Below are 22408 nucleotides of genomic sequence, written 5' to 3' on the forward strand. Positions count from 1 at the left end.
GCACGGTTTCTTCCTTCCTTCCTTCCTCTTCTTCTTACTATTATTATTATTTATTTCTCTATTTTTTCTCAGTGGGTAAAGGGGTGGATGAGATTGGGGATAGAGTTAATTGATGGCAAGTTTCGGCCGCCTCGGGTAGGTAGGCGGGTATTATTCCTACAACGCCAGCTGCGTCATTTACGCTCCCAACACCATCCGATACCTCCCGAAAATTCGTAAACTTCAGACATTATAACGTAAACCACAATCGCGCGGCCCATCAAATATTGCTATATAAAAGTCATTTTTTTAATCTTTAATATCTCAACCAATTTTGAAAATAATGGTTTTATCTTAGAGTAATAGGTTAAGATAGCCAAACATTTATTTTTAATTATTTTTTCAGATTTTAATAACTATATATAACAGCTGGTAATATAAAATACCAGTAATTTACTTATAATTTAAAAAATCTCTGAAATTAAATACAAATAAATTATTAATTTTTATTTGAATGCTTTGAATATATTAGTTTTATTATTATTAATCTTCATTCAACATCGTAGACTTATATAAAGTGTAGTTATCGAGATATTATAATTATTATAAAAAATAAAATTTGTATGGCGTTACAAGATGGGCCGCGTGATTGTATGGGCCGCGCGATTGTGGTTTACATTAAATGCTACAATAAAGAAATGTATCAGTAGCAGGTTTTCGCTATAGGCCCATTATACAAAGCTACTATGATATCGGGGTCTTACCTCGTCCTTTCCGCGGCTGGGACGGTCTCCTACCACGCCTACTTCAAGCATAGAGAAAACCACCTCAGAATTGTGCTCTACATTCAAGTCCTTGCAAATATACTCATAGCAGAGGTGTTGCTTTTCCAGCATCAAGAGGGTCTAGATCTTGCCGCTGCCTTCACTCAAGCAGCCCGCATTCAGGGCAGCATTTTCAACGGTTACACACCAGAATTCTCATCTATCGCGTATTATTTCATCCCCTCAACAACTTTCCAGGTCTCTTCGGCTGTAGGATTACCAGTCGTTTCCTCCCAGCTGCATTCCCACGCAGCGATGCATTTCGGCAGGTGCACAGGCTACATGATCTGCACGGCCCCTTTGTTCATCTCCGACAAACTACCTGTCTATCGCGCACCCCAAGGCTATAAATGTGATATATGGACCGGGGTCCCGGTGTACTAAAGCAGATTAGTACGATATTAGCTATCCAATGGTGTCGCTACAAACTATGCGTAACAAGAAACCGCACGAGGAACGACGCCATGTTTGGAGCGCCGCATTTGGGGATAAGGCAGTGCGAGGCTACGAACAGCAATTGCGTCGCTACCTCGACGACCTAGTAGATTACTTCAGCTCGCAGGCTGTGGCTGGTAAGCCTCTTAACATCACCAAATGGTTTGAGCTGTATAGCTACGACTTCATGGGTGACCTCACCCTTGGAAAGTCGTTCGGCATGCTCGAGGCGCAGAAAGATCACTGGGCTATACACTTACTCAAACAGGCAATGATTCCTCTCGGTCTTTACTTGCCCACGTGGTTCTTCCGAGTTGTTACCTCGATTCCGGGGCTGTCGCGGGCTTGACAGCGGTTGTTTGACTTTTGTGGTGAGAGGATGATGGAATGAATCAAGGTTTGCTCCCCGCCAATATTTCAGCTACCAGCTCCATCACATATTGACGAGGTGTAGACTCCACCGGAGATTCCTGACGTTGCTTCAGTTCTTGTGGCGCCGATCAGGGGCCAGCAGCCCTCACGGGAGCAATGGGAACTATTAAGAGGAGACGCACAGTTGGTTGTACTAGCTGGCAGGTTAGGCTTTGTAAATGATTGAAAGCTCTGAAATCTTGGCAGTGATACAACAGCTACCATCCTCGCCGCCGCCATGTATCAAGTGGTACGGCATCCAGAGCAGGTGCAGCGACTCCGCGATGAAGTTTCCCCATACATAACCGATCCGTCGCATGAGGTCTTACACGGGAAGATAGCCAACTGACCACATCTCAACGCCGTCATCAATGTGACTCTGCGGCTTCGTTGCAAAGAAAGACTCCACGACATCCCGGGTAACATGACAGTCATGTGCCCGCAGTATGTGCTAGGCCGTGGTAGATCCGAGTCCTCATCCACAATATCAAACATGGGGCTGATTGCATACTTGCCATAGATGAAAAGGCCCATGAGCGCCCGAAAGAATTCCTTCCCGAGCGTTGGTATCTACATTCAGAGATATCTTTACCCCTTTTTGGCTAGGTGAGGCGAGATGTCATTTCCCCCTACCGCCAAGACAATCGGTGCTGACCAACTTCTCGTTAGGTCCATATGGGTGTAATGGCAAACCCCTGGCTTTGCTTACTCTTCGCAGCACTTTAGTACGACTGGTCACGATGTTCGATTTTGAGTACGCTCCTGGAGAGGATGGGACGGCATTTGAGGGGAAGGCGAAGGATAGGTTTACAATGAGCTATGGGGATTTGCAGACACTCTTCCGGGTGAGAAGGAAAATGTGATCCAGGTGAACATTGTACGAAAATCTATTTAAGAACAGCCCTGAATGCACCTATATATGGACCAGTTTATGTAATTAAGGCGACTCTGCGTGAATGTCCCACATCTTCTGATAGAGTTACGAGATGATTCCATCATGTTCATCTATAGTACAGTGCACTACTGATTCAATCTGTTAATCCTATTCGAGCTCCATCTTGAGTCATAGAGTTACTTGTGGGAAAAAAGGTTGAAGCCCATTGGGTATATTCGGCCCACACTGGATCTCGCTTACTGTTAGGATCTCGGTGAGCTTGCGCTGGAGAATATCATACCTAGGCTATATATTCAACTACTTATTGGTTTGATTCCGCAGTTCTATTATTCCTGAAATTACTTCAGACGGTATGACGCATTACTGTTACCATCCAGGAACTGGAAGATAAGGTTTGCCGCCGCCCCTGGTAGTGATACAATGATGTAATGAGGCGTTAATCCCTAGGGTAACGACTAGCAGAGGAAATATTGAAAGAAAAGGATAAACTTACTCTTCGAGCAAATTCAAAAGGCAGAGTTTTTGTTTACAAGGTGTGCTGCGAGAGCGACCACCACTAGATCATGCTTATCGCTTTCGCATCTTGTTCACACTATAGTTTTACGAAACCAAATCTTTCAAATAACCACCATCAGGCAAGAAAAAGTAAAGTTAAAACCCTACTAGTACTACAGTTATCGTTCAATTACAATCTGTAAGAAACCTTAGCGGAAACATACCATGTGCCGCTAATATCCTGACACACGTAATATGAAGATCATGCTACCAGGATCTTTGTCAAGCAGGATATTGTGCTTGTAATCTTATATAACTAGCACTATATTTAGAAAGCATGTAACAGCAAAGTCATCTTCGCCCTTGTATCTTGGAAGTGTCAGCTGCCCAGCCCTTGCGTCCATGATGACGGAAGCTTGACATAGGTACATTCTTGGCGCTTGAGCTTCAGATAATCAGAATCTCCCAACCCAGAATGAGTAATTCCCATCTGTCTTTTAGGTTTTAGCTGTTCACTTGGTTTCGTCGGCTGACCTTGATTGAAGATATATATACTCTATTGCCGGACGATAAGACCCGGTTGATCAAATATAGAGAGGGAGGCTCATCGTGTCAGGAGTAGTAAACTCGAGATGTTATCACAACAATCCAGAGCAGCGCTGTCTCGTCCCCATCTTTCAGCTTTTGGCCTCTCAAGGCTGAGATTAAAGAGTGGGAGACCCCTGTGGCGCGGTGCAATATCAAACTTCACACGGCCTATGGCCGGGCAGCCGCATGTAAAAGAAAGGCTGCCTAGGAGTGAGAAAGCCCGTGATCGATTCCGAGCGTTCTCTCTTGCAGGAAAGGTATTTGCAGTGACGGGTGGTGCAAGGGGGTTGGGGCTGTCGATGGCCGAGGCATTGGTCGAAGCTGGCGGACGAGGTGATATTTTCTCTCTACTCATATCGATTTCGCCTCCATAGCTCACGTCAACGGTACATAGTATACTGTCTCGACAGGCTTCCTGAACCAGATGACGAATTCCATGCAGCAGAAGAACGCGCAAACCACGATTTCGGAGGATCTCTACACTACCGCCGCATGGATGTAACCGAGGATGCAAACACCGAAGCCGTGATGGCTGACATCGCAGCACAAAACAATCGCCTAGACGGTCTCATTGCAGCTGCAGGGATAAATTACGTTGCTAGTGCGATTAGCCACACACCTAAGAATGTTAACGACGTGATCCACATCAACTACACCGGCGTCTTTCGCAGCGCTGTGGCAGCTGCGAAAGCGATGCTAGAGATGAAGTGCCACGGGTCCATCCTCCTTGTGGCAAGTATGAGCGGTATCATTGCCAACAAGGGCATGGAGTCTGCCATATATAACTCGTCCAAGGCTGCAGTAATCCAGCTGACGCGGAGTCTAGCAATGGAGTGGTCTGAGGTTAGGGATAATGGTGCGGGCGGGATCCGGGTGAACTGTCTCTGTCCTGGGCATATAGAGACACCAATGGCAAAGATGGTTATGGAGAAGGATCCCGATACTAGGGAGCTGTGGAGATCAGAAAATATGATGAAGCGGCTAGCAAGGCCGGAGGAGTTTAGGGGCATTACCTTGCTGCTCATGAGCGATGCATCGAGCTTCATGACCGGTAGTACTGTGATTGTCGACGGTGGGCATACTGCTTGGTAAAGGCTTGTCTGGGCAGAAGTTGAACCGTTGTACTTGCAAGAGGAGGTGGCTGCAGCGATTGAGATTAATTGGTTTAAGCCGGTGATTGATGAAAGGGTTGTTTGGTCGTAATAATCTGCCAGATGCTTACATGTATTCTAAGTCGCTCGGCATTGCAGAAGGGTGATTAGTTGATATTTAGTAGGGTACGGGGATCGACGAGTCGAGTACTGCCCTCAAAGAGTAGAGTTTGAGTGTTTCATTGACTAGGAAGTCTGTGCAGTCATATCGCTTCTGCTTACCCAGATCAGCGGGCGATAAACGACTTCAGCAAGCTAGTACATAAGATGGAGGTTTCCAGTCGGTTGAGGGTGAAAGAACGCATATTAAGTATTCGTTCGTTGAAAGAGAAACTACTAAGCACAGAAGCCGGGGGGATCAGGACAGAAATTGACCAAAATTACAATACTCGCGCAATAGCTATAAAACCCACGAACCACCAGAAACCGGAAAAGCCCTGACCTCTTGCTCGACGAGTTAGATTCGGACTACCGTTTTCGACGTATCACCGATAGGATCGCCAAGGAACCATTGTGCGAACGTCTTGAACTCGGCTTTGTCTAAGTTTGTGAAGTCATAAGATTTAGTGTGGCGTAACACTAATTTCTGGCCATCATAATATGCCTCGATGACACGTGGGCGCTGTCTGTTCAGTGAGAAAAGTAGGACCTGGTAGTTCAATTAACGGTGCTCTTTTTGATTGTGATTGCAGAAATGGGTGTGCATTTACCGGTGCTATCATGTCATTTACGAATACCTTCTGCTTCAGTTGGCCCAATATGATGCGCACGATGGTCAACACCTCCCCATATAGCAGATGACTGTCATCTGCATTGAGGTCATTGTGCATGATGCATTTAATATGCGGCCTGGCGGCCTTGGCGACATGAAATATTGACAATGTGCCAAACTCCGGCTCAAACGTGCGGTAAAGGTTACCGAAGCCGTAATCCCCAATCCTGAAGACTTGATTAGTAAAGAAGGATGAAAGAACGGAAGGTACTATGACTATGGACTTACTGGTTGCTTGACCATACGCGTCGGACTGCGGGAAAGTCGATCATCAACTTGCGAATGTATGACTGGAGGTAGATGTAGATCAACCGTCCGTATTCGCTGGACAGTGTGAGTCTGGCAGTGTTGTAATCTCGATCGACATATTCTTCTGTCGGCTCTGGTATGCCCTGAGCGAGAAATGGACCGAAAAACTTTGGTGCGAGGGAATCATTACAGCGGAGGCTCAGTGGCTCCGTTTGGATGTGGTATCGCTTTAGCAGGGTCTCGTCTAAGGTATAATAACCCTGATCTTCCAGGCTGCTAAAGTCCCTCTCCAGGAGGGTGAGTGCTTTGCGGAGAGTGTGCCGATCGCGTGACTCAGCGTTGGACTCCATGACCACAGCTTTTGAGGGAAATAATCGGCAATGAGAGAAACACCGAATTAAGCAATTGTATAAAATAGAGGAGAGTGAGGAAAGGACTGGCGATCTTATGTGTTCGCAGCAAGTGTCCGCGTTATATAGCAGGAAGGGGTATGGGCTGAGGCTGGCTCTCGGCTGATGATCCTCGCCGACGGAAATCTGCTAGCGTTGCCCCGCACTGGGTCTGGAGCCAATCAAAAGTCGATCCTCGTTGCCGCTGGCGGCATCACAGCCCTGGCTGCATCGGCTGTGATTCTTGCCTCTCCCTTCATTGTCTTTCTTTCCTGCATCTATTGGCTATGAAGCATCGTTTCCTGCTTAAAACAAGGCGTGCTGCTAGCTTCGTCTTAGGAAAATACCTCAAAGCCGCACACACATGGTGTTAACTATATTTAGTCATCTTAACCATTGGCCAAGTAGGCGCTCGGTATAGCTCGGGCTTGGTCAACCATCAGACAACGAAGTTGATTGACCAGTGTGAAAAGAAAAGAGCGTTTCGCTGCTACTGTGGTGCGCATATAGTAACAAATAATTCACTACAGGATGACATTGGCAGGGAACAGAATCCATGACGGCCTCCAACTGTGCGCTAGGCCCTATCTATTGGGTGGTTTGTCCTAACCTACATACCGCTTGACATGGGAGACAAATGCTGAGGCGGCAACTCTTAGGCGCCATGTATATAGCCCCTGATGTTCTTGCGAGAGCGGCTAAGGGGTGCTACCCGACGACATAAAAGGCACCGTTCTCTCCGTTATCAGAATAGGAATAAAGTCCATCACATCAAACATCACATAGCGTTTCTGCTAAGACCTTCTTCTTCATTGCATACTCGGTCTCTACTTCGCCCAGCATGGTTGACGCATCCACCGAAGTCCCGGACTCGCCGAGAGCCTGGCAAGAGCAAGTCAACTTTTTGGGACTGAGCAGCCAAACTATCCACAACGTGCCGTTGAAATCCGCATCCCATGTTCCTAGGGAGCAGTTCCTCATGCTCCGAGTGCTCTGGAAATCTCATACATCATCTGCATTTTTGGACTATTTCGACTTAAACCAATGGCTGCCACGTGCGAACGCCATGTTGAAACATGTTTCCTCGTGGGACAAATACTGTAAAACCTTCGATCCAAGAAGCCCGATCCCCGAAGGGACATTCGCTGCAGCCCGTTATTACCAAATTCAGGTCTCGAAAACAAAGCAAGATAATTCTGGAAGTGGTGTTTCCTTCACTCCTAAAGTCCATAACACCCGTTCTAGGGCGCAACCCGCACAGCCTCCGATCAGGCAACCGGACTTCACCCCCGCAACCCCTTCAAGGAAACCAAACCAGACCTTCGAAACGCCTCATGTGGTCGATGATGCAGGCAGAAGTCCCTCGGCCTTATCCTCCTTCTCCCCCCCTTCCCATTGGAGCACCATTAGCCCCGACGATGAATTCATGTACCCGCCAACAAAAGATGAACAAATTGTGAATACCGCTTTGCTGGTCTACCTTGATTCTCTCACACTCCACTTCAACCTCCCTGTCAGTTGGTCTCTGCATCGAATGGCATTGACTGCAGAATTTACGAATGCAAAGTTCGAAGCCAGAACAGATGGCTATCTCGCGGATTCCAGTGGGGATATCAAGGCCATCGTCGAGGTTAAGCCTATGCTGAGACAGACGAAGGAGCCCCAGATTCGAATCCAAGAGAGCCACCAAATGGTGGCCGGGCTACTAATGGACTACAAATCAACTTTACCTGCACGCCGAAATAAGCCGTAAGTGAAGAATGTTCGCTCGCGAGGTGTTGCCTTCTATTCACTGACTCCCCTTATCAACAGCCGCATTATAATATCACAAGATAGACAGGAGATCTATATCTCCGTGGCCAAATACGACGATAATTACATTGCCTATCTTCAAACTGGAAATAATCAAAATAACCCATTCATGACCATGCATCAGTTTGGTCCTTGGAATACTCACAGCGCCGCTGCCATGCGGGAATTAGGCCCGATTCTTCTAGCTATCAGCCTTCGTGCGCAGGATTACTAGCCGGGGGGACGCATTTACATCCGGTCCTCTTTTCATGTCATGTACTTACTGAAGCCTTTGTGTCGGTTATTTGTTCTTGCTTCTATACTCTGTATAGGAATGTGTGGCTGTATCCGTGTATCTTGGGACGTTCTTCGTCTGCTTCTGTTATTGAACTTATTTGTTTATTTATGCTCATTAAGGCCACTATACCTACATAGCCAAGCAAGCATATAATATAATGAATGGTGTACTGACTTGTAGTGTATCGCGTTGGATATATATCGTTTGGCTGCATTACTAAAGTATGGAAAGAAGCCTGGCAATCAACGAAGAGAGGAGTCACTAGAGACATTTGTCACAGAGCCTTGGTGGTCAGTAACCTTTACGTTTGCCCGTTCATCTACAACCAACCAGCATTGAATAGAACTTCGGGGTAACTGTTGTTAAACATTCACCAGCCATTCCTCTTTATTCTTTCCCATCAGATTTGATGGAATGCCGGTCGATTGAAAGAAACACAGCATTTGACTTTGAGATCCAGAAGCTCATTCAAAGCGCACACATATGTAAGCCATCTAGGACAGGGTATCTGAAAGATAAAATGCAATCTCTCACAGCACAGAAGCATGGCTGAAGGAGGTTGAGCCCACCGACCGTGACTTATATTGCGCAGCGCATCGTACATACCATCAAGAGTCACGGCCAGAGGCCCATCAGGCGCACTTGAGCCCAATAGAAGCCTCCAAGCAATGACCTCACTGATCGCATGGATGTCCCGAGCACCCTCCTATACGTCGATTTGAGAAAAACGACGTGAAGAGATCGCATAGTTATTGGTGTGCTTCATATTCCGACACCCTGATCAGCAACGTGTCCAGGCAACTTTTACCATTCAGTGTTTGAATAAGCAGTCTATTGCCTGCTCCCCAATCAAACTGTCAAATGTCATGACGCGTTTGAATCGACTTTGTAGACCTGGGTTAGACGCCAGCAATAATTCTATTCCCTGGCCATACCCAGCTAGAATGATGAACATATCATGCTCAAACCGCGGGTTTGCCATAGCGCCCACTGTCTCTCCCACTACTTCCTTTGAAAGTTGATAGTTCTCAACGAGGAGATGAGCTTTATCTATGAGTAAGGCCTCCCCCAAGGCCCGGTCAAACAGGTCAAAGACCTTAGGCCCTGTGTGGCCCGAATACTCTCCAACGAGATCGGTGACTGAGCGTTCTATTAGCTCGGGGGTAGCGAGAATACCCACGTGATGGGATATCTCGCTCATTCGCCGTGCAGTCGAAGCTTTACCAGTACCTGTAGGGCATTAACACCTGACGTGGTCTTACATGATGCAGATGACATACGTGGTGCTCCTCGAAAAATATAAATTGAGCGGAATAGGTTCTCTCAAGCCGAGATTCCGTATTATAGTTCTTTTGGCGATTCGTATGTCGTCTAATAGCTGTTCAACAATAGAGTCGCAGCCTTTTACATTGGAGAAAAGCTTTCGGCACTCCTTTTCCACATCGCCAAACCGGTCCCAGTCTTTGGAGAAATCTTCCGCAGTCAAAATTGTTGAGATATATAGAAGTTTCTCGTTAAGTGCCGTCTAGTGATAGAATTGGTAAAAAAAAAATACTATAGAGTGTGATGAGATTCCTAATAATAATGATTTTCAATGAAATATAATATGTCCAACTAGTTTTTAAACCCATTACACTTATAATTTATCAGATATATAATTGATCAAGTGGCTCGAGGGATCTGCCAGAAGGAAGAAACAGAGACTGAGAGAGAATCATGAAGTGGCTTCAGGTCTCGTGACAACCTCCATTCATATCTTGCTGGTAGCAAGCGCTAAGATTACCATAATGATAATTGACTATATTGTGGCCATCATGTAACCATCCAGGTTCTACAATGCACCCAAGATGTTACCCCGGGCCAAAGTGTGGGTCATTCAGATTAGCTAAGTTTGACCCACTGGCACAGCCACCAGGCTGGCGCGGCCCTCCAGGCTCCAGGGCTGCCTGAGATGTTCCCTCGAGATATTTTCCCATCCAAACCAGCTTCATGTTCAACTCGCTAGCAGTGGCACAGAACAATCCCACATCAATGGCAATCAGCAGGCTGGACCAGCGTAAGGCCTCGCGTCGGTCACACCAGAAGTCGCGGTTAGGCTGCCGCAACTGTAAAAGACGACACATTAAGGTTTTCCGCCCCACCTCCCGATCCTGTATGCGTATCTGAAGAAGCGTAATGCTAACGGCCAATTCAGTGCGATGAATTACGACCACAATGCTCTAATTGCAAGAACCACTCAGTCAATTGTGATTACTCTGCTTCAACCGGGCTAGACAGGCAACCGCTATCAGCAAGAACCTCCCAGTCTACATTACCAGCAAAGCCGGACCGCTTCATCAACTGGATCTTCGTCCCATCTCTCTATCAAAGCCCACCGAACAACCCATGTCCTGACTCTATTGCCAGATCAGTTACCCCGACTTCAACTAGCGCTCAATATTCCCCGTCTTCATCATCCAGTCGGTCAACTCCTTCGCCATCCTCTTTCCAACCCATCCCCGCCCCTACAACATTTGACTTTCATGACTTCACCCTTCACCACCACTACCTAACCTCAACCTGTTACACACTCGCCGAAGATGACGGCAGTCTTCACTTCTGGCGTGATGAAGCCCCCAAAATGGCAATCTCGCATCCCTTCATCCTACATTTGATCCTGGCGCTATCTGGGCTGCACAAGGCCAGGGTCGACACCGACAACACATTTTCGAATCCCGGAGCAAATGATTCCTGGCTAGTAAACAGAGCAGAGCATCACTCTGCAAAAGGGCTAAGTGAACTATTGTCTCTTCTCGCTCAAGTTAGCCCCAACAACATTGCGGCAGTGTGGGCGGGGGCCACCATTTTGTGTTTTCTGCCTATGGCTCGGGGTCCGCGACCCGGTGACTATTTGTTCTTTTCGATTGGCACTGATCATGAAAGCATGGTACAGTGGCCTTCTTTGGTGAAAGGAGTGAAAACACTTTCTGGAATGTCTGGTGATATCAAGCCTCGGGGGGACAAAAGTGGCTCATCTCGAGTTGATCAAGGAGGCATGACGTCAGGAATAAACTACCGGGGATTGTTACAGGCCTTGAGGGAGCGGATTCCTCTGCATGGCCAACAGCGCGGAGAACTGAATGCCCGGGAACTGAGAGACTGTTATATTAATGCTATTGCTATGTTGGAGCGCGTGCTCGATGAGACGCATGGGGAAAAGCAAGATTGGGGAGAGAATAATACTGGCAGGTTGGCGATGATTATATACGATTGGATTTGTTGCTTCGAGCCTGCACTGAATGCCTTCCAGAACAAAGAGCCAGTAGCATTGATACTGCTGGCTTACTTTCTCGTGCTTATGAAATTACATGACGGAGTGTGGTTTGCTCGGGGCTGGGCGGAGCATATCATGGGGGGTATTGAGGAATGCTTGGGTCAAGATGATCGTCGGTGGCTACAATGGCCGATGAAGCAGATTGGAATGCACAAGGATGCAGGTAGTAAATTCTATGCAGCGGAAGAAGAAGAATGTTATAAATCAGCCACCCCCGAATTAAGCATTTAATCAATTTGTTTCCAACATGAAAATTGCCCAACATTGGGTCCTTCCATGAAAGACGCCAGGCCCAATGAACACGGCATCAATTATACCGAGATCCGTTGTTCGCTGAATCATGCTCCCTTCCCAGCAATCCTAACTTATCCCCATGACTGGCTTCCTCCAAGTCCTCCAAGACTAGTGTCTGCTCACTAACCATAGGTACCGAGTTCGCCCGCATTTCAATTTTCCGCAGCAGTTGCCCCGGATGGAACAGATTAAAGATAATAACAGCCGGCACCATCATCGCCCCATCCAACCCAATCAACAATTTCTCATTCCGCATCGTTGAGCTCGTCCAGCCATGTAGGAGTTCAATGGTCCGATAGATACTCCGGATATATATCAACAAAACCGAGAAAACCATGGCCGAGAATAAAGCGATCACTACAGGCATGTGCGCATTACCCCGGCGGCAGGGCACTTCGCGGCAGAACACGCGCCAAGCAAAATCAGCTCCAAGTGCAACGAAGACTGTTATAGCCACAAGTTGGAAGATGATGCCGCCGACCATGATATGTGTTCCGGTTGACTGGGACGAGGAGGAGGAGGAGGAGTCTCTGGCGCTCACCGAGCTGGTACTGGAGCTCGAACCCCCACCGCCAGCTCCTGATGAAGCCATTCCACCGCCTGCTGCCTGGACGACTAACGAGATGATGTCGCAGGTGCAAAATATGTAGAGGTAGAGCTTAGGAGAAAGGATGGACGATTGGGGGCCAAATATGCGGATGAAGCGGGCTAGCAGGACGTAGATTCCTGCGGTGAAGAATGTTGGTGCTGTCGACGGATGTTAGATTTGTACCAGTACCTGAATTGGGGTATCGCACCTATGATAAGGGTGGTAATTTGCATGAGATATGGTGTCTGAGCATAGGGACATTTAGCAGACCAAATTCGGGCGCCCCATCCGAGAATTTCGACTGCGTTTCAGTTAGCATAAATAGAACAGGCTTTGTGATTGTCGAAAGACCTAAGCATCCTAGTGAAAACACGGAGCACCACCAAGTTCGAAACCACACCATTTGGATGGCATGGCCTAGCATCGAGACGCCGAAGAGGGCTACAAAGGTAGACGCTGCGGCGAGTGAGGGCACATAGCCGTATGAAGTAGAGACGCCATCAACATAGGCATGGCATGTGTCGCTGCCGTATGTCTGTGTTTCTGAACTCCCATGGCCTGATGCACTCATGATTGTTGGAGAGGAGGCGACAAGTTAACGTAACTTAGTAGTTCAATCTGAGTTGGTCCGTAACGCTAAGCGAGCTGCATAAGTTAGTGATGAACACTGGCAATTCTTATAAAGAAGTCAATCATAGTATCCGACTGGACGCTATATCACACAATATTTATACGGAAATCCTATCTTTCTTCTCTTCACTCCTTTCACGTTACGCTGGGCTATGGCTGCTAAGACTTAGTCACAGCTTACGACTTATCTCCCTCTCGAAACATGGTACATGCTACCCCTCTGGTATGAAAATATATTCCTTGAAGAATCTGATGGTCAATATCTTCAGTTCGTGGCGTATCCGTGATAGCTGTCTCAAAAAGGCAAGTCTTTTCCCTAATCGGTCCATCGTATTCGTGAAGTATCACACTAACCCTAATCTGGACCGCGCCGGTGGCTCGGCTGCCGATCCCTTGGCACGGGGCGGCCTAATGCCTCCCGCATTTTCGAAACCTTGTCCCGAATAATAACATCTTATTTCGATCAATCACAGTATTCTGATGCCTTAGCAGTGGAGCTCGTTCCAACTCTTGTTTGCCAAATTGCCAAGATCCAAACACCGCATCATCCTCCTATCAGCTGTCACTCATAACAAAACAGAATATGACCGCCTGAATCCTACGCAGGCTTTCATCTTCCCACGGGACATTATTTAGGCAGCAGACTGTGACAGTTTTAGACATGTAGGTACGTAGGAATGCAACCCTTCTGCTATTATGGTGTTGACAACCATTGGGCATGCTGCAGCACTGCTCGGGACGAGTGATTACATCACAGCAAGTTCTTGGCATCAGGCGTCCAAGCTCGTTGTCCACGGGTACAGCGGGTTTGGCTCTGCGTAGCATTCCAAAGCTGCCAGTGTAGCCAATCATCGTACACTTGATGCATAGCAACGCGCCGTGCTCGTATACTTCCAGTCCAAGATGGCTAGCGACTTGCCTATCCAGGGCTGTCATCGTGCCCCTCACCAGATCGGAGCCATCTGAAACTTGCTCCATCTTCACGCATGACTGGCTTACAACTGCTACTCCACAATCATAAAAATAGCGCTGGCGCCATTTATTCAAGGTGACGACGGCAAGTAATATACCTGCATTTGTAATCTACTAACAGCTCGGCCCTAGGCCTACATCCAGATATAAATTCCTCCAAATCCACATCATGGAAACAAACCTCCAGAATTCAGAATCGAATGAGCTCTGCTATTACTACCACTACCTCCATAATGAAGACAACCCCCCTACTATTTCTCGTCGCGGGCCTTGCCCAAACCCATGCATTCCCATCACAAGGAGGAGCACCGCACCCACTACCCTGGTCCCCTCCAGGCCCAAACGATGGTAAGCAGTCCTGTCTAATCCACGATTTTTCAATACCTCAAGCCATCGTTAACATGAAATAATAGTCCGCGCCCCCTGTCCAATGCTCAACACCCTCGCCAACCACGGCTATCTCCCCCACAACGGCAAGGACATCACTGAGCAACACACCATCAACGCCCTCTATAACGCCCTCGGCATCGACGCAGAACTCGCCACATACCTCCACCAGGAAGCAGTCACCACCAACCCTAGCCCCAACGCAACCACGTTCTCCCTGAATGATCTAAGCCGCCATGATATCCTCGAACATGATGCTAGCTTGAGGTAAGTCCCTCCTCAATCCCACCACTTCATCCATTTAACCCAGTATGCATTATGGTATAGCCGCCAAGACGCCTACTTCGGCGACAATCACGACTTCAACCAAACCATCTTCGACGAAACCCGCTCCTACTGGACCTCACCCATCATCGACGTGAAGCAGGCTGCTCTGTCTCGCCAAGCACGTGTGAATACCTCTATGGCTACGAATCCGAATTATACCATGTCGGAGTTGGGTGCGTCGTTTAGTTATGGGGAGACGGCGGCGTATATTATTGTCCTTGGGGATAAGGAGAATGGGTTGGTGAATCGGTCGAGGGTGGCGTATCTTTTTGGTGAGTTGGGTTTAGTCCTGGTGGGGTTGAAGTAGTGATGGTGTGTTGTGCTGACTGATGGTTCGCAGAGAATGAACGTCTTCCGCTGGATCTAGGGTGGAGTCGGGCAAAGGAGAATATCACGTTTGATGATTTGAGCACGATGTTGAATAGAATTGTTAATGCCACGGGTGGGGAGAGTGAGTTTGATAGGGAGTTGGCGAAGAGGGGTGGGGTGCATTTTGGGAGGTGGAGGGGGTAAATTTCATTTGTCCTAGGTGTGTGGGTTGGGGATGGGCTGGAGGATAGTACAGGAAGTGGGTATCGGTTTGATTAATGGATGGGTACGAAATGGGCTTTTGAGTCGTCCACTTTGCTGCCTTGATTGGCATATACGAGTTATGTCTGTATGAGGAGTTTTGTTCGGATTTTAAATATGAATAACATATTATCAATATCGTTTGCTGCTTTAAGAAGGATTTTAGTCCTAGATTGACGTCATTGATGTTCTAATCCTTATACTTGCGCGGTATGAAGGATACGGCGAGGAAGATCGACTGTTCCTAGCAGCTATGATTATCACAGCTTACTCCATCCTTCGAAACCAGATCTTCTCACCCAAAACGGACTCCAGATCCAACCCTAGGCTCTTCGGTACTCCCTGCTCGTCAACATAAAACTCGGCCTTCGTATAGTCTGGTCCCACAGCCTCGGCCTCAGGATTATAGTACTTGACGACGAAGAATTCTCCACTGACATGCTCGAACCGCATACTGCAGCTCCCAACACGGTCTCTCAAATCAACGACCAACTTGCCGCTCTTCTCACAGACCTCAAACTCCCCGTATCCAGGATGCGCATATGTCCCTGTATATGCTCCCAGCGACAATGAATGTGGTAACCTCATTTTCAGGTCCGGATACAACCGTGCTACCACACATTCGACACTCTCGTTGTACATCCGTTCCATCTCCTTAAGCTTCGCCCCTAGCTTCCTCACATGGGTCTCTCTTTCGGCTCCGCTCTTCCCCAGCAGCTGATCGATGAGGTACAAGAACAAATCTAGCTCTGCAATCCTAGCGTTTTGGGTATTTCCCATCATAGCAAACGCAAAGCCCTTCGCAGGCAAAAATCCAACCATTATCCCAAATCCAACCCAGCTACCCGTGTGCCAGTATAATTGTTCTCCGTGGTAGTAGTCTATAAACCACCCCATGGTATAGAGATGATATGCACCCGGCGGAGCGAGCATATTTTTCCAATCCGACTCGGCAATGACTGTTCTGGGTATACGAAGTGCTGTGTGCCCCTCCTTTGAGATAGGCGGTGCCTGGTAAAGCATAGCGCGCAGCCACTTTGCGTAATCCATTACGTTAGAAACCATTGAACCAGTTCCAGTGATTGGAGCATAGTTGATATATTGCTCTTCGTAATATGTGTGTGTTTCCGGGTTCCAGGTGTAGCCCTTGACTAGTCTCTTTGACAGGTTCTGGTGCTTTTGCACTTCGGCAGTGGAGAAGTATGTATCGTTCATGTCGAGTGGGTCCCAGATTCTTCTTTTGAGTGTCGTTCCGAGGCTCTCCCCGTTTATGTGTTCCAACAAATATGTGGCAGCCATGAACATATGATTGTTGTAGTTGAATGTGGTTCGTGGCGGAAAGGCCAGTGGTAGCCATCGAAGCCTGCGGACCTCAGTGCGCAAAGTCTCATTCGGAAAAGCGAGGTTGATGGAAAAGAAGTGGCCTGGGAGCCCACTCCGATGCGATAAGATGTCTTCAATCGTAGTGTTGGTGGTCGCAGAAGGAGTAGAAAGAACAAAGTCGTCACGGATGATGGAAGAGACGGGCGTAGACCAGGATATTGGGTGCGGAGTGGACTGGCTATCGTCAATTGCTAAAGACATTGCGTCGGCGGTGAAGGCTTTGGTTGTGCTGCAGGTTGTGAAGAGAGAGGTGGTGGTCATGGGTGTGGAAGGAAAGGAGGCGTAACCGTAGGCCTCAGTTCATTGTTAATGTAGTTCTTAGGTCAATGGCAATTTGAAGGTGGTGGTACCTTTGCGTAGGTGCTGGAACCGTGCACAACCGATACGGTCAGGCCTGGAATGTGCCATTCTTCAAGCAATTTGTCGACGAGAGCGTCGAATTCTAGAGTGAGCGGATTGCTTTCCTGGCGGAGGACCATTGCGCTGGATTCTGCTTGGATCTGGGTTAAGGGCAATGAGAGATGGGATGTGGGAGGAAGTGAGATGAGCGAAGATGCAGAGAGTGAGGAGTCAAGTTGCACGGGGGTCCGTGGGTAGCCCGGCGTAGCTGCCTAGCACTAATTCCCGCAGATAAGCCCCGAACGGCCGCAGGAAACCAATACTAGTCTGCATCAACACTTGCTTTTGCCGCAGCATGCACAGAAGCCTCCTTGATCAGATCCTCCAGTTATCCCAGCTAGGTCATTGGTTCTCAGTACTGTTACTATGTCCCGAACTTCAGAGAGCGAAAGCTATAGGCTTTGTGATTTATACTACATGCTCGTATCCAATTAAAATGACCACTCATCGACTAAAGCTTTCATGCAGGCCGCTCCTGTCGCTGCAGCATACCGTTGCCATACTTTATTCTTATGGCTGTCGGCATAGTCACAAACACCCTTCACCACTAGACAGGGCAGACTATCCCAGACCCCTGCACCCTCCATTTCGAACGCTATCACATTATGACGCTCAGCGATGAGGTCCCTGTCTTGTCCAGACTTCATAACAGTATCCCCCGAAGCAATGAGACCTAGGTGGATTGCCGGAGAAGGAGTATGCCCCTGTGTAAGTGCAGCCTGAAGACGCTTCCGTTTGACAAGGTTATCTTTCCCACATCCCAATTCATGACATGATAGATCAAACACCTCGCTACAGACCGTAGTGTTGGTCGAGTCTGCGCATCTGATGCAGCTGGTGCTGCTACGGTGTTTATGCTGATAGCTGGGCTCGTAGAGTTCGTCTTGTTCCACTCCTGGATATCGAGCAGTGTCATTGCCAAGCATCTTATTTATAGCTCCCATATATTCCGTCATTCTGTTCGAAACATGCCGTTGTACCCAGGTCGTCTTTACCTTCGAAAGGAAACCTCTTATAGCGACGTTGGGCCGCCCCAGTCCATCGGCAACCGATGCTTTAGGCAGAAATGCCCCAGGAATCCTTCGCCCGAAATCATGCTGGATAATCCCATCACTGACTACTACATCTCCGAGGAGGATCTCCTTGCTCCCCTTTCCATATGGAACACCGCCACAGATTCCGACCACCAGGGCGAGCTTTATGTTCGGATAGGTTGACCGTATTGAAGAGGATGCTTGAGACGCAACACTTTTTCCCATTCCCGGAAGATGTACCAATGCGGTGTTATGGCGACCCATTCGACCGAGTGTGTACGTGTTCGAGTCTCCCGGTGAATTTTGATACAGGCTGAAGTCCTCAAATCTGTCATCAAACAGAGCACTGACAGCATTAACCTCTAGCGGCAAAGCACAGAATATTGCGACCGTAAAATCTGCTTTATGGGGGAACTGTGAGGCAATGAAAGTCTCTGAAATGACATGGTGAGCGACTGTCCCCAGCGTTTTTGCGGTAGGAGCGGTCTGGATACCCCAGTCATCTTGATAGGCTTCAGACAATCTCTTCAATGGCAAAACAATCTTCTCGTATAACACATTCTGTCGGGCCAGTACCTGCTGCGTATCTCCGTACTGTTGTATCGAGTCGCCACCAAATAGCTCAGGGTTGAGACAGTTATTAACGGCCTCCTCGTACATATAATGCACCATGTCCTTCAATTTGCTTCTGTGTGCCGTTGTCCACGCCCATGTATAGTAGTCGTTAACCACAGATTTACTGAAGGGATGAGGGCACTCTTCACTTGTCAAGGGCTGCTTGATGGCAATTTCGATAAGAAGAACCCCTAATGCTAAAATGTATGGATATTGGTGCATGAGATTATCGGCATTATAGCAGTCCGTAGAAGTAACCACCGCTCGGGCCATGTTTGCTGTCAGATATGGATGTGGTTTTCCCTGATCTGCCAGGCCAGTTTCTTCAATTAGCAGTTGAATGCTCTCGTGAGTCCAGGGCACCATCATCCACGGTGAATTGTAATACTGCCAGACGGACTTGGCAACGGTGTAGGCTAGGTGAGACTTTCCCTTATTCGAGAGATGAGGTATTTGTCCAAGCCATTTCCCTAGTGAAAGTCCTTCAAAGGGGCGAATGCCACGGGGGGGCTTAGGATCAGGTGGTTCGATCACTTGCAGCACGTTTGATTGAATACAAAACTGAACGGGCCTGCCAAGGCGATTGTCGATCAACTTGCAGAATTCCCCCCGCTCTAGCCGTCTCAATCTCTGGGATAAGAGCGAGCTATTGCGATTCGATGATAATAAACTACCATATGTGGATGCGAACCCAACCTTCTTCTTGCTCTTCTGGACATTAGTCTGTCTGCGCAACTCCATCTCGGCCGTTAGTTGTGTTTTACTGCCAGCCGAGCCTTTTGCCTCTCACCTTGGGACTTTCACAATCGACGCCTTCCACTGCACGAATGATGGAGTGTTCGTAGGTGGGAAAGGGCGGGCCTTGAAGGCGAGCTCAAAGGAAACATCGTCGTCACAGATGTGATTGTCAGTACTCAGTCGCAGTCGAGTCGATTCCAAGTGAACAGTGCGGCAGCCACATTTCGCGTAGGTCTGTAACTGAGTGTAGAGGACTTGGTTCAGGTATCCCGAGTATCCGATGTCGTTATCGTCCTGACATTCCTCCGCATATACCGGCTCCGTCTCGTCCACCGTGAAACAGTCGGAAATCAATCGCAAGAGAGCATTGTATTCTGGGCTGTGTCGGACAAAATGTGTCAGGCTTTCCTGTGTCTCTCTGATCACAGTCTGTCTAATATTGCTCGTTGAATCTTTATAACTGCGGATTCTGCCCAGAGCCTGAAAGCGATCAGCTTCATTCCGCGACGTCTGAGTGGTGGATTAGTGCACAACGTCAGGTTTTCGCGTGTGAGAAGACCCACTGAGCACGCTTTATCTACAATCTTGAATATCTTCAACAATCTTTGTCGCGCAAGGGTTGTCTCGCTGATAGCTGGGATTTGCTGAGATAGAACAAACAGCTCGCATCCCAACGTGCCGTAAGCGTTATTACGCGTCTGTTGCCCTATGAGAATGACTTGGTTGCTGATCCACGGCAGAACCTGACAGCCCAAGTCCAATACATCTTCCTCGTCCATGAGGCATGATAGAGTTGTACTTGTGCGACATAAGAGCGAGGATGTTTTGTTCAAACAGTCAGCGGGTGCGGGGTAATTAGCCAGCACGTGTTGAGCTAAGCCCGAATGGAGAAAGCAGAGCCATCTGGTGTTGGTCGAAAGTGCCCATTCCATAGTCCCCAAGTTATGGCAGACCAGCCTTCCATCCATGAGGCCACCCTGGCCTGTTACCAGGTCTTTCGAGACTCGGCTGCTGTTCCTGCTCTCCAAGAATGGGCAGAGAATTGTTTAGCCGACTTGAAGCTGTGGGCAAATGGAGCCGGGGCCTTGAAAGTCGGAAAGGCATCCCTTGATGCTAGGCTGACCTCGAATCAGGACGCAAAAGATTTCGTGGTAAATCTCTTAGGGATGCTGCAAGCTTTTGTAGAGCGGTGCGTTGAGACAGGTATATCCAAAACATCCCTTTGAGCATAAAGGATAAGGAGTGACTTCTTACTAGGAGCGGATGGGCACGGCGATGGGTTGGGTCAAGCCATGCAGGATGTAAAATCCATCATAGGCCAATTGAGTCGAATCATGACTTCCATTCGCAAGGCTGGCATCAATGCACGAATTCAAAAGGCCGATGGTTCATACGACCCTGGCCATCCGCAGGTTGAGGCTTTGAAAAACCATCTGCAGCTGCTATTACTGTTACTGTCAAGACCCAGATATAATGGCACTCTACAGGCAGAGACTTCCTCGCACGGAGTGCTATTGGTCTCGTCCATAGATGGCACTATAGTGTCTGAGCCACGGTCTTTGACTGTTATCCAGCGACGACTCATTGAGGCAAACCTGAAGCGGAGACACCGATTCTTGTATGCTCAGCGTCACGCCATCAAGCTGTCCGACAGGGAACCCGCCCCAGCAAAGTCGATACCCACTTCTCGAAAAATACCACAGCCACTCATCCTCAATCCCAACGCAAGGTCAACGGACGAGCCTAAACTTCCCACAGTGTATAGCACAACGACTGCAACCGAAGTACAAGATCCAATCCCGTTTCCGACCCGAGATAGTGCCCAACCAGCGACTACTATCATATCTGCAATCAGCTCTCGTGTGACGTATCCCAAGCCTCCCCAACTGAGACCCGATCAAAATGTCTTCCAATGTCCGTGCTGTTGCCAGACATTGCCAGCTTCCATGAGCAGAGGGAGTCAGTGGAAGTATGTATTGATTCCATGAGCATCCGGATGAATGCTAATCATATCGCCATCCAGAAAACATCTCTCCAGAGATATTCTTCCCTACACATGTATTCTCGAAGATTGTCCTCGCCCCGAAAGAGATTACCATACAAAGGATCTCTGGCTGTCGCACATGTTCACAGACCATGGCGGCTTTTCCCATTGGGTTTGCCTCGCCTGCAATGACTCGAGCGAGCGACCAACGTTCCACGAAGAATCGGCATTTACTGAACACTTAGATCAAACGCACTCAGCGGGTATAAAACCCCAGCACATACAGATGTTGGTCTCAGCCTGGCGCCGGAAAACACCAATCACAATTGGATCATGTCCGCTCTGTGTGCCGACAGACCTGGATGCCGATGCCGTTTTGAACCATGTTGCCGAGCATTTGCATTCATTCTCGCTCAGATCCTTACCATGGGCGCCAGGAGACTCTGAGTCTAATGGGGACTCATATGGAGGCTATTATGAAGATCATCCGTATTTTGATACAGCAAAATCGGAAGATACAGGAATATCGGAAGATACTGGGAGTGTGGGATCAGGATCTATTGAGTCATCTGAGCCAGGGAGTCTTCTGGACTATCTGCCTATCAAGGAATACGACGAGGAGCCAACAGAAAAGAACCAATTGACAGAAGACAAGATTCACTGTCTTTCGGAAGATCCGAGTGGTAGCAAGAATATGATGGGCGTGTTTTTAGCTAGCATCGAGAACGAACATCCTGCAACGGCACCCTTTCAAACGCCACTATCGCCAGCAAGCCTTGATAACGATCTGCCTGTGGACGAAGAAGAAGAAGGCCGAGACTCTCAATCCCATCATCTTCCATCATTGTCACTCACTGTACCTACAGATTCTGATAATAATGACTCTTCGGCCGTTC

At 48.1% G+C, this 22408-nt stretch overlaps 9 protein-coding genes across 9 annotated transcripts in view; 6 read left to right on the top strand and 3 right to left on the bottom strand.

The window, feature by feature from the left end:
* Positions 1-725: 725 nt before the first annotated feature.
* Positions 726-2512, top strand: BO79DRAFT_227819 (cytochrome P450; the record flags this gene model as incomplete). The annotated part of the gene is made up of 8 exons (XM_025683904.1): positions 726-942; positions 1002-1105; positions 1198-1554; positions 1693-1814; positions 1857-1961; positions 2052-2110; positions 2170-2211; positions 2256-2512. The coding sequence occupies 8 exons, from the start codon at positions 726-728 to the stop codon at positions 2510-2512; spliced, it is 1263 nt and encodes a 420-aa protein (XP_025540453.1).
* A 1285-nt stretch (positions 2513-3797) lies between these two features.
* On the top strand, positions 3798-4719 carry BO79DRAFT_227820 (NAD(P)-binding protein; the record flags this gene model as incomplete). The annotated part of the gene is made up of 2 exons (XM_025683905.1): positions 3798-3960; positions 4022-4719. The coding sequence occupies 2 exons, from the start codon at positions 3798-3800 to the stop codon at positions 4717-4719; spliced, it is 861 nt and encodes a 286-aa protein (XP_025540454.1).
* A 423-nt stretch (positions 4720-5142) lies between these two features.
* Positions 5143-6262, bottom strand: BO79DRAFT_172117 (uncharacterized protein). Its single transcript, XM_025679618.1, has 3 exons — positions 5779-6262; positions 5489-5717; positions 5143-5427 (listed from the first exon to the last, which is right to left on the bottom strand). Exons 1-3 carry the CDS (start codon positions 6147-6149, stop codon positions 5236-5238), a joined length of 792 nt encoding a protein of 263 aa, XP_025540455.1. The 5' UTR covers positions 6150-6262; the 3' UTR covers positions 5143-5235.
* Positions 6263-7029: 767 nt separating this feature from the next.
* On the top strand, positions 7030-8221 carry BO79DRAFT_264119 (uncharacterized protein; the record flags this gene model as incomplete). Its single annotated transcript, XM_025686749.1, has 3 exons — positions 7030-7359; positions 7450-7937; positions 8001-8221. The coding sequence occupies 3 exons, from the start codon at positions 7030-7032 to the stop codon at positions 8212-8214; spliced, it is 1032 nt and encodes a 343-aa protein (XP_025540456.1). The 3' UTR covers positions 8215-8221.
* Positions 8222-10268: 2047 nt separating this feature from the next.
* Positions 10269-11821, top strand: BO79DRAFT_287136 (Zn(II)2Cys6 transcription factor; the record flags this gene model as incomplete). Its single annotated transcript, XM_025688546.1, has 2 exons — positions 10269-10404; positions 10472-11821. The coding sequence occupies exons 1-2, from the start codon at positions 10309-10311 to the stop codon at positions 11819-11821; spliced, it is 1446 nt and encodes a 481-aa protein (XP_025540457.1). The 5' UTR covers positions 10269-10308.
* Positions 11822-11880: 59 nt separating this feature from the next.
* BO79DRAFT_264134 (RTA1 domain-containing protein) lies at positions 11881-13308 on the bottom strand. Its single transcript, XM_025686750.1, has 4 exons — positions 12825-13308; positions 12682-12774; positions 12455-12631; positions 11881-12412 (listed from the first exon to the last, which is right to left on the bottom strand). Exons 1-4 carry the CDS (start codon positions 13042-13044, stop codon positions 11898-11900), a joined length of 1005 nt encoding a protein of 334 aa, XP_025540458.1. The 5' UTR covers positions 13045-13308; the 3' UTR covers positions 11881-11897.
* A 1000-nt stretch (positions 13309-14308) lies between these two features.
* Positions 14309-15302, top strand: BO79DRAFT_145672 (peroxidase family protein; the record flags this gene model as incomplete). The annotated part of the gene is made up of 4 exons (XM_025678426.1): positions 14309-14423; positions 14489-14729; positions 14790-15061; positions 15130-15302. The coding sequence occupies 4 exons, from the start codon at positions 14309-14311 to the stop codon at positions 15300-15302; spliced, it is 801 nt and encodes a 266-aa protein (XP_025540459.1).
* A 178-nt stretch (positions 15303-15480) lies between these two features.
* Positions 15481-20319, bottom strand: BO79DRAFT_245041 (penicillin-binding protein). The gene is made up of 5 exons (XM_025685434.1): positions 20092-20319; positions 19581-20038; positions 17645-19517; positions 17093-17242; positions 15481-17036 (listed from the first exon to the last, which is right to left on the bottom strand). The coding sequence occupies exons 1-5, from the start codon at positions 20305-20307 to the stop codon at positions 15627-15629; spliced, it is 4107 nt and encodes a 1368-aa protein (XP_025540460.1). The 5' UTR covers positions 20308-20319; the 3' UTR covers positions 15481-15626.
* A 153-nt stretch (positions 20320-20472) lies between these two features.
* Positions 20473-22408, top strand: part of BO79DRAFT_227827 (uncharacterized protein) — a gene marked incomplete at both ends in the record, with an annotated part of 3410 nt that continues 1474 nt past the window's right edge. Inside the window, 4 exons of the mRNA XM_025683906.1 lie at positions 20473-20679; positions 20716-20717; positions 20763-21497; positions 21552-22404. Of these exons, the coding sequence (XP_025540461.1) occupies positions 20473-20679; positions 20716-20717; positions 20763-21497; positions 21552-22404 (1797 nt within the window). The remainder of the gene's footprint in view (positions 20680-20715; positions 20718-20762; positions 21498-21551; positions 22405-22408) is intronic.

The sequence above is a fragment of the Aspergillus costaricaensis genome (assembly GCF_003184835.1).
Source record: "Aspergillus costaricaensis CBS 115574 unplaced genomic scaffold BO79scaffold_13, whole genome shotgun sequence".
Taxonomy (NCBI): domain Eukaryota; kingdom Fungi; phylum Ascomycota; class Eurotiomycetes; order Eurotiales; family Aspergillaceae; genus Aspergillus; species Aspergillus costaricensis.

Excerpts from the sequence above, each read along its gene's own strand:
- BO79DRAFT_245041 (XM_025685434.1), bottom strand. The coding sequence starts at position 20,307 with ATGGACGAGGAAGATGTATTGGACTTGGGCTGTCAGGTTCTGCCGTGG. Across the intron at positions 20,039-20,091 it reads TTGTAGATAAAGCGTGCTCA|ACGTCGCGGAATGAAGCTGA; the intron begins GTGGGTCTTCTC and ends TCCACCACTCAG. Across the intron at positions 19,518-19,580 it reads TCGATTGTGAAAGTCCCAAG|ACAGACTAATGTCCAGAAGA; the intron begins GTGAGAGGCAAA and ends GGAGTTGCGCAG.
- BO79DRAFT_264134 (XM_025686750.1), bottom strand. The coding sequence starts at position 13,044 with ATGAGTGCATCAGGCCATGGGAGTTCAGAAACACAGACATACGGCAGC. Across the intron at positions 12,632-12,681 it reads AATTACCACCCTTATCATAG|CACCAACATTCTTCACCGCA; the intron begins GTGCGATACCCC and ends ATCCGTCGACAG. Across the intron at positions 12,413-12,454 it reads GGCTTCATCAGGAGCTGGCG|ACTCCTCCTCCTCCTCCTCG; the intron begins GTGGGGGTTCGA and ends TGAGCGCCAGAG.
- BO79DRAFT_172117 (XM_025679618.1), bottom strand. The coding sequence starts at position 6,149 with ATGGAGTCCAACGCTGAGTCACGCGATCGGCACACTCTCCGCAAAGCA. Across the intron at positions 5,718-5,778 it reads CGCGTATGGTCAAGCAACCA|GATTGGGGATTACGGCTTCG; the intron begins GTAAGTCCATAG and ends TCAAGTCTTCAG. Across the intron at positions 5,428-5,488 it reads TAAATGACATGATAGCACCG|GTCCTACTTTTCTCACTGAA; the intron begins GTAAATGCACAC and ends TTGAACTACCAG.